Source organism: Manacus vitellinus, unplaced genomic scaffold (genome assembly GCF_001715985.3).
Source record: "Manacus vitellinus isolate BGI_N305 unplaced genomic scaffold, ASM171598v3 scaffold_4_pilon, whole genome shotgun sequence".
Lineage (NCBI taxonomy): Eukaryota > Metazoa > Chordata > Aves > Passeriformes > Pipridae > Manacus > Manacus vitellinus.
The window spans coordinates 22,596,030-22,609,422 of NW_021940604.1; the positions used below are offsets into that span (position 1 = coordinate 22,596,030).

Consider the following 13,393-nt stretch of genomic DNA (forward strand, 5'->3'; position numbering starts at 1 on the left):
ACGATTGGGAAAGAGGGAACAGATAAGGAGCCCAAACCATTAGTTTATATATAGCCTAGTGTTTAGCACTCAGCTCCATCCTTTGCATTAATCCCAGGTCTGCCTCCATCTGTAAGAGTGCCATGTCATCAGCTGCCCTGCAGGAAGCTGGTCTGGGTGGCAGGGCTCCCATCTTTTCTGGGGAAGCCAAGCTGCTTGCTGGGGAACAATCCCCTCAGGAGAGCTGGTTTGCAACAAATGCTGCACACGTGACGGAGGGAGCCTCTGGAGCGATGGGGAGGTGGGCATGTGTGAATATGTGTGGTGAGGCCATGTCCTGCTTTGGTATGTGGCCCCGGACCCTGCTGTGCCTTCTCTGAGGGCTGCTCTGTTCTAAATGCAGAGACTGCCCTTGAATATACGGCTCCCACCCTTCCAAAGGGAACGGTGTAACAGGCAGGGCACAAATGCATCCAAGTCTTTTAGGCGTTTGCTTCTTGGCTGCACAAAGGGCCCAGAGTGCTGCAGGCCAGTCAGTAAGCTTCATCTAGCTGAGGGAGAGGACAAGGAGTGAACTGCCAGGGGGTATCCAACCTCCCCCTTACCTGTAAGGTAACATGTCCACAGAAATGTGTGCAAAGACGTGGCTGCTGCTGTTCTGATTGAGCAAAATCCCCTCCCTCCTTCCCTCCAAATGTGAATAGCTTTTTATCCTGTCTTGAAAAGAAAGCAGATGCAAATGTAGATCAGGTACTTTCAGCAGTTTGAGTGCTCTTTGAGGTTGGGAAAAAGAAATCTGATTAGGGTTACAGCTGTTTCATTTCCTGACAGATGCACAGAGTGTTGTGTGCTGGTGTACTGCGGATGTGCACACACACAGCAGCCTCGTTTTGTATCAGTGGCATAACCACACAGCAGCCGGCATGTTCTGAACTCCTTGTCCTGGACACCCTGCCAAAATATGCTTTAGGCAGAATTTTCTGTGAACCAGGCTGTAGTGTGTTTGTGTGTGTATGTGTGTGTGTATGCATGTGCATATAAATTTGTGTGTGTTTTCTTCACTTGACAGGGCCTTTGTTGTTGAACTTTTTGTTGCTGGAGTGGGGCAGTGCGCTGTAAACAAGCACAGCTAGTTATAAAGCACTTGTATAAAAAAATGATCAGCATTTGTACAAACAGTACTAGTAAAAGTGCCTGTGTAAGAGTACCACAAGTACCCAAATAAGCCCAGCTCTGAATGGAGAACTCTCTTCTGTCTTGCAACCACAGCTAAAAAGTTGTTTATAACTAAATGCTGAGGTGGTGTAATTTTCTCTTCTAGGAACTTGGAATAAGAATTCCTAGACCACTGGGACACGGACCAAGCAGATTCATCCCTGAGAAGGAGGTGTGGTAGTATTTTCAAGTACATAGTGAACTTTATGCTTTTAAGGAACGTCCTTTTAGTAGTAGCCCACATTTGCTTTCAGGACAGCTGCTGAGCTGCAAAACATTTTCAGTAGTGATCACATTCAGTCCTGGGAAGACTTTGGCTACAGTTCTAGAACAGTAAGAGCCTTGGGGAGCTTTGGAATAGTTATGACCCCTCCCATACTGCTATCTAGCATGAGAGAAACCCAATACTGTTTCCTTGTGAACATCCGGATGTAATTTCCTACTGGTCCACAAGGTACCTGCCCCCCTGCTCTGAGACTGCTTTTTCTTGAGCTGCTGCTACCATTCTGAAGAATCTGAGAAGCTTCAGAGTGTTGTGGCTGAGCATTTCTGGTGCTTCTCTCCTAATTGTCTGGTAAGAGAATTTGGAGCAGAGGAAAAGTTAGTATTATGCCTGTAGTTTTCTAGGAATTTTAGAATCTTAAGTTTCAATTTCCTTTTATTTCTCTCTCTTGTCATTTTAGCTAGCTTTTTACCTCTTTTCCTCTTTTATCCATAGTAAAAGTGATTATTCAATTAAATTTTAGTTATAATGAACTAAGTTAGATCAAGCTTGGGTGTTCAGGAAAGTGAAGGTGAGACAGTTAAAAATGAGAAATCAGCGTTGTACTAGAGAAAGGCAAAAGCCAAAAATCTTCTTTTCTGTTATAACCATTTGTGACCTCCTAAAGGAGAGGTATTAAAAGAATTTTATGTGCCTGATGTGCACTAATGCCATTAATAGCTTTATAATATAATTCCTTTCACTCAGAGCCCCTGAGCGCTGTGGTAATACATTTATTTACTGTTTTATTGGTGGTACTTGGACAATATTGCTCATTGCTCTTTCTGTTCAATCAGACTATTCAGGTGGGAAACGAAGACGCCGCGATGCACACGCTGTTTGCAGATTCTTTTGCCACGCTGGGCAGACTGGACAATGTTACCTTGGTGATGGTTTTCCACCCGCAGTATCTTGAAAGCTTTCTAAAAACTCAGCACTATCTGCTGCAAATGGATGGTCCCCTCCCGCTTCATTACCGACACTACATCGGGATAATGGTATGCAGCGAGCAGAAACAGCCACTCTGGCAGCAGTCTCTGGTCTTGTTTAATAGTGCTTATTACTGTGTTTTGCAGTTTCTAGTTGGAAAGACATTTCATCAGGAGCTAAGGGGAAAAGCAGAGTAGGTTTGTTTGTGTCTGGCTCACAGATTGTTTCATAAGATCAGCACAGGGGAAAAAATCTGTTATAAAAATTAGACAATTGTTTGTTATTGGTGTCTTTAGTATCTCAGAAACTGTTTCTCAGGAAAGCTTGTTTCTATGTGTGTGTGTCCTGTCAAATACACCTCCCTCTAAATCAGTAGTCAGTCCCATCATCTGTTTCTGAGCATCTAAATTCTAAGCAAGTTTTCTGCCATAAGTGGTTGATTTCCAATCTGTCCATTCAATGATCTTTGCTTGATGAAGTTGAATTAAAGTTTTGGGCTGCATCTTAATTTGATGCAGAAAATATTAGTGTTTGAATAAATGATAATGAGTCTGTCTTGGCTGAAAAGCTGCCTGTAGTCTCTCTTGCTATATGTGTTCTAAAACCTGCTTTTGTTGGTAAAAATTCACCTAGAGACAGCTTCTATCCCCTGGGGAGTATGATGCAGCATGGATTACTTGCTTCAGGACATATAATAAATCCATGCCTGTACTTCTCCCTGGGTATAGGCATGTTGCACCTGTAGCCAGCATAGTTACAGTGTATATGAATGAGGGATATTTATGCTGTGAGAACAATAATCAAAACAAGCTGATGTGTTCATCTCAGAAATTGTTTTTTACTTCAGCCTTTGATCACTGCAAGTGTTATTCTTGCATATTTTGAGGAAATGATGACTTATGTTACTTGTCATAAAGCACTTTCTGTATCACACTGTTTTCCTTTCTAGGCTGCAGCACGACATCAGTGCTCTTACCTTGTTAATCTCCATGTGAATGACTTCCTTCATGTTGGTGGAGACCCCAAATGGTTGAATGGTCTGGAAAATGCACCTCAAAAACTGCAAAATTTAGGAGAACTGAACAAAATGTTGGCTCACCGACCCTGGCTTATCACCAAGGAACATATCGAGGTAGGTCTTTCCTGAAGTGCTGTGAATGTACCCTTTTTTCCAGTAATGCAATCACAGATTCTTAGGATTAAGAGCCAGACTGGGTTAAAGATGTTCTCTATTAGTGACTTTGATTTCAGCGCTACCTCACTGTGATATAGCATGATACAGTATCACTTGTGCCCTTGTAAAACTAATGCGATCATGTGCCAGTGATCATAACTGCTCTTAAATGACTAAAATTTAATTTACAACACATTTGTAATTTGACATTTCAGAGTGTCATGTCGGAGTTCAGTTGGTGCAATAATGATGTGCTCAGGTCTGCACCTCCTTAAGTCATGTGCTTTCAGTAGCCAGAGTAGCCAGAACCGCTGGGTATTTGAGATGCTGCCAGAGGTCAGGCAGAACATCAGCCACCACAGTTTTGCCTGGTTCAAATGCTGAGTTTTCAGGCTGGGTTGGAGGGAGCAGGCTGGCAGAACTGCCCAGGGGAGCAGTGGTGGTAGAAGCCAGCCAGGACCACAGCACCAACAAGCCACCAAGGGGCTGCTCCTCTGAAGGCCACCTGGACCAGCCAGCTCCAAGGGCACGTGCAGCGTGCGTGTGGTGATGGAGCTCTCATGGCCTGCCCCGGGACAAGCCCTGGCTACTGGAGCACCTCCTCTGCTCTCTCTGTGCCCTGAGTAAGGAGAATGTGGGTGCTGAGACTTTCTCAGTGCTGCCTTGCCAGGCAGAGAGGTGATGGCAGGTCCTGCTGGGAGGCAGGGCACTGGGCTGTGCGGGAGGGCTCATGCTCTGCCAGAAGGCCCCACACCTCCCACACTTTCCTGCCTGAAGGGGAAGTTGAGAGTTTGAAGCTTCTTGTCAAATCTAGAGCATTCCACCCCCAGGGACAAGATGAAGGGAGCCCAGCCCTGATGCCAGGTTCTTACACAGTTGATCTGCAAGGAGTTGCCAGGGTTTTCTGATGCTGCAAAGACCATTTGAAGAAACATGCAGCTGTTGTGGTTGCATCTTCATTTGAGGTGTGAAATTTCAATGCAAGTCAGCCTGGCCTCCATACAAACCACACGCTACAAAAGGGAAACCCAAACTGATTCAACTGCTGAGGACCAGAGAGGGGAGAGAAATCATCTCCTTTGTAGCTTAACCCTGGCAGGTCATCTGGTAATAGGATACTGAGCACATTAATGGCAGCAGAGAGTTAGGAAGCAAGATTAGATGTTGGAAAAATAATTTTACCTGGTAAAGAAATGTGTTGATCAGTTGCATTAAGGTGGGAGTCTTATGAATGACTTTAATACTTTTGTCTTGCATTACTTTTTAAGCAACTTTTGAAGACTGAAGAGAACAGCTGGTCCCTGGCAGAGCTGATCCATGCAGTTGTTCTCCTTACACACTACCATTCCCTTGCTTCCTTCACATTTGGTTGTGGGATCAGCCCAGAGATCGACTGTGAGGGGGGTCACACTTTCAGGCCCCCTTCCGTCAGTAACTACTGCTTATGCGATATTACAAATGGTTACCACGGGGTGGAGGAAATCCATGCCAGCCCAACTGGAAGTATTCCAGTAAGTATCTGTCTGAACAATCAATCTCTTTCTATAGTAGTAGTTTCTTTGTAAACTTAACACGTGGAGGGTGCCTGTCTCTTTTCATTCATGGGGAGTGGGATTGATGAGCCTAAACCAGTTGGAAAAGTGTATTTAGGAGGAGCTGAAATGACAGTAGTAAGCTGGGAGAAGCTACCAAAGGGAGAGAGATCCAATCCCTGTTGTCTATTTTTTTGGATCTCCTGTCATTCATAAAAGCAAACTGAGATGACTCCAGGTCTCAACTAGTTCATGATATGTGTCCTGAGCCAGGAATGCTTTTTTCACGGGTGCCATGGAAAGTGGGCTCTTCCTTTGATTCCAGCCTCTGACTTTGTTGCCTTGAGGTGTTTGTGATGCATCACACAACACATCATTTTAACAGATCATTCACAGTTTTCTGACTGTCTTTAAAACAGCATTTCCTGCCTGCAGCAATTATGCTGATCTGTACTTGCTTCCACTTAGTGAAAAGCATGATGTTAACTGCACTTTGGTTTAAGAACAGCCATGAGGGCATTTTCTGCTGCAGGTTCCTTGCCCGGGAGACTTTACTGCAACGGTGTGGGTTTAAATGGCATTTAAATTTTGTTAGATGGAGCTTGCTGGCTCTCTGAAGGAGCAAACTGCAAAAGGCAGAAAGGAAAAGGGCAGAACTGTATAAATTCAAGATAACTTTATTACACTTTGTGCTGATGGATTTTTACAAGACTGAATGCTGAATTAATAGTCTTGTGGTGTTAAAACAGCTCCTGTGAAATACGATTATCTGAACTAGCTTTCTTTTGAGGCTTCATTAAGTCTGCATTTACACTCACTCTTCCTTTTTCCTTCAGTGTTTCTTCTCTGTGAGCAGAGAAGGGGAAAAATACAGTTGGGTAGTAAATTGTGGTTACTTCCTCTATCAGAATTTCTGTTACAGCTCCTTGTTTTTCAGTTGTTAATTTAGATTAAGTAAGAGAAACTAATTTTAGTGTGCGAACCACTTGTTCCAAAATGCTAGTTTTTAAATCATGCTAAAAATTCCAGCAATTTAACTGAGAAGAGATGATGACTAAATGTGAACCATTGGGTCAATACAGGTTTCTTTCAAAAAATGTTTTCCTTGAAAAATCCATATTTAAATATGTAATGAAGGATATCAGTTGCATTTAAATTTTCTGGCTTGACAATTTCTGCCATCGTTGTCAATTCTCGTTGCATGAAAATTAAATTTCTTTCTCTTCTTTTTAAGTCTACAGAGTCAGTCTGTGAAGTTGAGGCTCTTATGGAGAAAATGAAGCAGCTACAGGAGTGCAGAGATGAAGAGGAGGCCAGCCAGGAAGAGATGGCTACACGTTTTGAAAGGGAGAAGAGAGAAAGCATGTTCGTGTGTTCTTCAGGTAGAACAGACGTAGAGTGAATATATCTTTATTCAGACTTTCTCAAATTATTTGAAGAAATACTTACCACTGTAAAAGTGTGGGGGGGGAAGTGTTATTAGATGTCTCGAAAACATTACCATTTCTTTGAAAGGATCGAGATTAGGGATGTGTTGTTTTCTTCCAGAACACTTAAAAGCAAAGTAGTGCCAAAATTTGTGGCTTCTCTGAAACACACCATAGCAATACTATGTTTAATAAAAATCTCCAGCAGAAATGGAATCTCTCTTTTCAGAGATTTAAAAGTTTCATAAGAGATTTAAGCATCTCACAAGACACTCTAAAAAGGCCTTAACACACTTAGCTGTTTAAGTGTATGAAATGTTGCTTTCAGGTGACTGAGAGACAATACCTAACCTCTTACAGGTTTAGGGTTGTCATGGGCTCTTCAACAATTTCATCAGGAAGTCTCAGAAGTCTCTTTTTTAAGAAGCAATCTGTTCCAAAACGGGTTTTTCCCCTGACATTTTTACAGACCCCTTGAGTTAGGAGGAAAGTCTCCCCTAGGCTTAGGGGGCAGGGTGAAGACTGGTGCACAAAAGAAGGGAGAAAAAGATGTTTGTCTGTTAGAAAGAATCTGAGTGTTTTTCATGGAGTTGCCTCCATAGCTGTAGTCACACTGAGCTGTACCAAAGAATCTTCATACGGGTAGTCCAGTGAAACTCTGTGTTTGTTTAAAAAGCACAGAGACTCCCATTCTTCTGCAAAAGTTCTGCTAGGAGACTTTCAATTTGTTCTTACCAAAATTTTGTGAAATTCTGTTTGATATTAACAGAAGATGAAGAATCTGCAGCAACAAGAGATGTGTCTCGTCACTTTGAGGATACCAGCTATGGTTACAAAGACTTCTCCAGACACGGAATGCATGTGCCCACCTTTCGTGTTCAGGTAACATGGATGGGGTCTGCTCTTGGGAGGTTTAGTGCACAATCTGTTTGTTGTGCCCAATACCAAACATGGAAATCACTGTGCTGTCTCTTACTGCCCTGTGGATGAGGCTTAAAGACAGCAAATGAACAACCCCCACCTCCCAGTGGATTACCTGCTCTGACAGGTTACATCCTCAATTACATTAAAGCATCGGGTCTTCACAACGTCATTTCTGACATTCTCCATTCTGCATTTTTACTTATTCTAAGGATTATTCCTGGGAAGACCATGGCTATTCCTTGGTTAATCGTCTTTATCCAGATGTGGGACAACTACTTGACGAGAAGTTTCATATTGCTTATAATCTGACTTACAACACAATGGCCATGCACAAAGATGTGGATACCTCAATGCTAAGACGAGCTATTTGGAACTATATTCATTGTATGTTTGGAATAAGGTCAGTTTCACTATTTTTGTTCTAAACGCATTAGTTTTTCTTTCTCAGATTGAAGCAGAGTTGTTATTTAAGTAAATGTGTGTATTTTTTAAACATATTTGTGTTTATTGGGTAGGGCCAGCAGTGGTACAAATGACTCAACAACTTCTTTTGCCATAGGAACTTAGAAACAATGCAAGTGAAATAACTGCTTCTTGAAAATGAAAGTGATTTTCTTTCAATTCCAAACAGATACGATGATTATGACTATGGTGAAATTAATCAGTTGTTGGACCGCAGCTTTAAAGTTTACATCAAGACTGTGGTTTGCACTCCTGAAAAGACCACAAAAAGAATGTATGATAGCTTCTGGAGGCAGTTTGAACACTCTGAGAAGGTACAGTTTGCGCGCGTGCTGAGGGACAGACACAGGCCCCCCGATCGATGCCACCCTGACAGGCACAGCTACCCAGCTAGCACTTAAGCTTTAGCTGATGTTACTGGGATTCTGCTCACACTCAGTAAATTTGTTAGGAAGTGTAGTATTCTCAGGCTGAAATACCTTCCCATTTCCTACTGCATGTTTGCTAGCTAAAAGCAAGCTCTGAGCAGTGTGGGGGAGGGAGTTAGACATATTAATGCTACAGCTTCACCTCAACTGTAGTTGGTACTGCTTGTATCCCAGAGAGGCAGGGAAGGGATGTGAGATCCATCCCTCCCTTGGCCTTAGACTTGGAGCAGCTGCTGGCTCAGCCAGGGTCTGTGCACTCCCCTGGTCCTTTAAGCATGGATGGCCCCAAAGTAGTTCTTTTATGGTAAAGCCTGAAGCCCTGCTGCTGGGTTATAGTCTGAATTGCACCTCCCAGTCATATTTCTTGCTGTTAACTCTCAGATATCTGCTCCAAAAAGTTTATATTCTCCAGTTTTTCTTTGGAAAAATATTTCTTGGCCTTGCTTAAAATCAGTGCTGAAACATAAAGATGCCTGAATCGTTAGTGTTCAAATCATCAAAGGCTCTAGTTCTTGCTAAACCCCCTAAAACAGGGTCCTATAACTACAGTGATTTAAGGGTGTTCAAGTAAAACACTACCTCTGTTTTGGTTAGACTAACTGATACACGAGATTTTCAAGCACACAAATTCTTCTTTAAAGCCCAAAACTTTGCATCTCCGTAGCCATCAAAATCCAAAGATCCTGCATGTACGTGTCACTGAATGCAGTCACCAGTCATGCTCAGGGAAATCATGCAAATGAAACCACACATAGCCCTCACATGCTGGAGCAAACTCACAGCCACCTGCTGTCAGTGAGAAAATACTTTCCACGCCCTCCCCCACATAGTTTCTGATCTCATCCTCAAAGAAAAACATTAAAGACATTGAGGAGATGAGCCTGGGGAACACTCTGGTAGCTACTGAACACCTGTGTCTCAGTAAAGACAGCAGTTTTGTGGCACTTTAGAGTTTTTCGTGTGCCTCACCTTGGCTAACCACTCCACGTTGTTCAGGTGATAACCACCTGTGTGTTTCAGCAGGGGCAAACTACCTTGTCAGCTCTGCTCCACAGGTACCAGCTGCCCTTTTGCCTTTAATCGATTACCCTCACTAAGCTAAATTTGAACAGGCCATGCATATTCTGCTGCTGCTGAAGAAGGGCTTGTGTGCTTGAAAGCTTGTCTGTTTTTTCCAGCTAAACCAGCTGGTCTACTAAAGGGTGACTGCTCTTCCTGGGAGCATGGCCCTGTTTAGGTGCACGTGTGACCCCCTGCTGTGCAATGCCACTTGCTCTGTCCCCAAGGAGCTTCATGGCAAGAACTGATGGTCTGGGTGGCTCACACGGGCTGTGCTCCCCTGCTGCTGCTGCTGTTGTGGCTGCTGCTGCAAGCACTGACACGAAAACCACAGCCCTGCAGGCTTCCTTTAGCTGCAGCACACCATTGTGAGCACACCACTAAAGCCTGACTTCTCTTTCCTGAAGGTCCATGTAAATTTGCTTCTGGTAGAAGCTCGGATGCAAGCCGAACTACTTTATGCTCTGAGAGCTATTACTCGCTATATGACCTGATGTCTCCGGCTGCCTGTTGACGTTGGAATGTTCTGCAGCTGCAGTGTGGCAGAGGAAGATACAAAGCCTCAGGACCAACAGTAGCTATAAGTTAAGATGCCCATTGTGCCATAACTCCTTTAGTTTCAGCTATTTCCATGTTTGGAATATCGTTGCTGCCACTCGGCAGTGAATGCTTGGCAGTTGAAAAGACAGGGTTGTACAGAAGTGCTGCCTGCTCATGGTATTTTGGCTTTAGACATTATGGGACATTCTATGAATTTGTGGCAATATAGCAAACTATAGACATATAGATCTTGTGTTAAGGCAAATACTGTGGGAGTTGGAGCGCGAAAAGAAGTGGGATTTGATGACATTTGCTTTCCCTACAAGAATAATTTTAGAAAATCTTGATGCTGCTATTTGTGCAGGTGGAGTGAACAGACCCAGGCTGTTCCAGTTAAGCTAGAAGTGGAAGTGAGCACTGCTATTGTCTGAGCCTTTACTGTGTGTGGTTTCAAAAAAGCCTTGTTATTTAGATTCCCTTTTTAATCAGAACTAAACCTCTTCTGTCCACAGTGATAATCTGAAAGATAGCAGTCAATTTTCTCAACTAGTTTAGCCTTAAAATGCTACAGGACGTTTGTTCAGCATTATTTTGTGAGCTCCAAAGTGCAATGGTCTTCCTATGGAAAAAAGGGGACTGGAGTCCTCAGAGCTTTTTAGAGATCTACCTACCTAAAGTGTCGAGTAGCTTCTTGTCCTCTTTTTCACAGATGAACCAAGAAGGAGCTAGGACAAGGTGTGGGAATGTTGTTCTAGACTGCCAAACAGTCCTACTGTATTACATGCCCAACGCTGGTCTTACTGATTTTTGCAGTTGCTTAAATAACTAGGCTAAAAACCATCTATTTTTAGTAAATCAAAACATGATTAAAATGCTGACGTTTAATATACATTGGTTTTGGAGAACACATGAATACTTTTGTATGAGTGTGAATTGCTTTTTAAATTTGTCAGTATTACTGGTATTTTTGAAATAAAGGTAACAACTTTTTCTCTTGGTGTTTCTGTGTGGTTTAACTTTAAGCTTCTGTTCTTACTGGTTCAAAGACCACTTAAAAATGTTTGAAACAGTAACTGTGCAAACATACTTAAAATGATGAGCCATGAATTTTTCAACTGAGTCTAAAATGATGGGAGAAAATAAAGTTTAAAAACATAGATCTAGATCTTCAGTAATACTGTAGTAGGAACACCCTTCCTATACTCCTGATGTTTTCGCCCTTCTCATGGTCGTCCACCTTCTATTTAGGAATACTCTGTCATGTAAGGTTTTCTCTTTTCTCACAGGCAATGGACATGGTGGGCTCAGAGATTCCAATATATGTTAATGCAATCACTTATTTTCGAAAACTAGCTCTAAATATAGTTTTAAGAGTTAAACTGATTTTAAAATCCTTCAGTAGTGAATTTAGTTCCAGATTAGGCTGCTGATTTTCATTGGCTACTGCCAGAAGGGTGGTAAGGTCTGTGCAGTCAGATGGAGGTTACAGTCAGGCAAGAGGTAACAGAGAGGGGGGTTGCTAAAAGGGAGCGACAAACTATTTTGGACACACTCCTACAGCTGGTTGTAACAGGGGTTGTAGTCCAAGTGTAAAAACTCCTCCCTGTTTAGAGGAAGGTAGAAGCCTTATTTGTAAGGCAGGAAAGTGTGTCTTGAGTTCAAGAAGCATTTGGACAACGTTCCCAGGCACATGGTGTGATTCTTGGGGTGTTCTGTGCAGGGCCAGGAGATGGACTAAATGATGCTGAGGGGTCCCTTCCAACTCAGCATATTCTATGAATCTATGAAATGGTTTTCCCAAGCCCACAAGTAGAATCCACTTGATTTCTGTCCTCTGGCCTGGGTCTCAGCTCAGACTGGTTTCTCTTACTGCAGAACATTCTGGGAACAGTTTTTAGTTTACAGTCCAAGAAGCTAAAATACCTAAAAAAAAATCTAGGGGAGAAAGATTAATAAACCGTCAAAAATTGTGACTAACAGGAAGCATCTGGTGCTTCCTCTTAACTGAAAATACAGGATTTTTAATGTTCCAAAAAACAGAACAAAACTTTCCTGTCTAAGGGCATATCATACAGCTGAGCTGTGCCTTTCCAGTCTGTGAAGGATGTTTCGGCAGCACCTCAGTCTCCTGCTGCTTTTTTGGGTCAAAGGTAGACATGGAGTCTTCCAAGAAGCCTAACCTGGCCACTTCCATCCAAGGCTCTTCAGACACATCCAAGTGTCCTCTTCCTTTTCGAGCAGTAAACACGGCAGCATATATGTGTGTCTGAGTGGCTGCACATGGTCACAGTTGCCATCAGAGCACGAGCCGCAACATGCAGGCAATCCCAACTACACACCAAGCTACTTACTTTGGAGAAAGGGCCTGAAAGTTTTTGGGGATTTTCCATTAAAAAATGCAGAGGGGTTTGTGGTCCTAAGTAGAAAACAACCAGCAAGGCTGTTTGTTAAGCACAGTGTCAGCCAAAGACAGCGGGGTGAGTCATTAAAAACAAGACAATGGTTAAGTTGACAGACGCTTCATCACAGTAGCGATGGCTGCCCGGAGCAGCAGGTGTGAGTGATGGGAGGGCACAAGGGACCAGCCCCAGCCCTGCCTTGGTGACCTCAGGTGCACTGTGCTCCTCAGCTCTCAGCCCTGACAGTCCCAGGTAGCCCCGCAGAGCCCCAGCCTGCGGCCTGTGGGAAGGGCAGCACCTTGTGTGCGCAGCAGCAGCAGCGTCACACCCCCCTCAGCTGCAGAACTGGCAACCCTCCCCAAAGGGAGGTGTCGCTAAACAGGGATGGGCTCCTGCACATAAGAGACCTGTTTCATTGAGGTTTGTGGCAAAGATACCCAAGTGGTAGACAATGCCATAAGAACACACCTGAAATTCGGCATTCTGGGGCTGCTGCTTCTTACCCACAATTTTTTTCTCCAGAGAGAGACATGGAGCCATGCAGCTCTACTGGAGCCACTGCCGGTGGTTCCATCCTTTCTTTAATACTCCCCAAAAGTAAATCCATTCTTTTCTCCAAGAAACAAATGGAGCCATTTATCTTCTGTTCAACTTCAGCTAAAATTAAAATGGCAAAAGAAGGGATGATAATTGAGATATTTTCAAGCTCAGCAGAGCTGTTGTAAGAGCCAAACCACACTGAACTGCTGAGCAGTTCCTGCCTGTGGATTGCAGTGATGGAGGCTGCCACACGCTCCTGGAGCAACTCACTGTGGGGCTGAGCCAACTAGGCACAAGAAATAACAGAGCTGCTGAGACACAAAGAATATAGAAAATTTCATTACCTTCACTGAAGTTTCCTTCTCACCATTCCCAAAACCTGGACCATGAAATCTCCTCGTGCCTGGCCTATAGAAGCAGGGGCCTAAATTAGGAAAAAGGTCTCCCTACTCTTCTACTATGGCTCCACTTCCCAGCCTCCTCTCTTCCTCTCCTCACTCGGAAGCAGAGGCCTGGGCACTC

General features: G+C 43.5%; 1 protein-coding gene across 2 annotated transcripts; it reads left to right on the forward strand.

The window, feature by feature from the left end:
- The first annotated feature begins 1,300 nt into the window (after positions 1 to 1,300).
- On the forward strand, positions 1,301 to 10,922 carry SESN1 (sestrin 1). 2 transcript variants are annotated; one of them, XM_029962816.1, is made up of 9 exons: positions 1,301 to 1,366; positions 2,254 to 2,454; positions 3,336 to 3,518; positions 4,829 to 5,071; positions 6,327 to 6,474; positions 7,289 to 7,401; positions 7,653 to 7,843; positions 8,075 to 8,219; positions 9,800 to 10,922. In XM_029962816.1, exons 2-9 carry the CDS (start codon positions 2,284 to 2,286, stop codon positions 9,884 to 9,886), a joined length of 1,281 nt encoding a protein of 426 aa, XP_029818676.1. In that variant the 5' UTR covers positions 1,301 to 1,366; positions 2,254 to 2,283; the 3' UTR covers positions 9,887 to 10,922. The 2 variants fall into 2 exon arrangements, with proteins under 2 accessions (XP_029818676.1, XP_017933406.1); XM_018077917.2 differs by lacking the exon at positions 1,301 to 1,366 and adding an exon at positions 1,686 to 1,768.
- Positions 10,923 to 13,393: the final 2,471 nt, after the last annotated feature.

Excerpts from the sequence above, each read along its gene's own strand:
- SESN1 (XM_029962816.1), top strand. The coding sequence starts at position 2,284 with ATGCACACGCTGTTTGCAGATTCTTTTGCCACGCTGGGCAGACTGGAC. Across the intron at positions 7,844-8,074 it reads CATTGTATGTTTGGAATAAG|ATACGATGATTATGACTATG; the intron begins GTCAGTTTCACT and ends AATTCCAAACAG. Across the intron at positions 8,220-9,799 it reads AGTTTGAACACTCTGAGAAG|GTCCATGTAAATTTGCTTCT; the intron begins GTACAGTTTGCG and ends TCTTTCCTGAAG.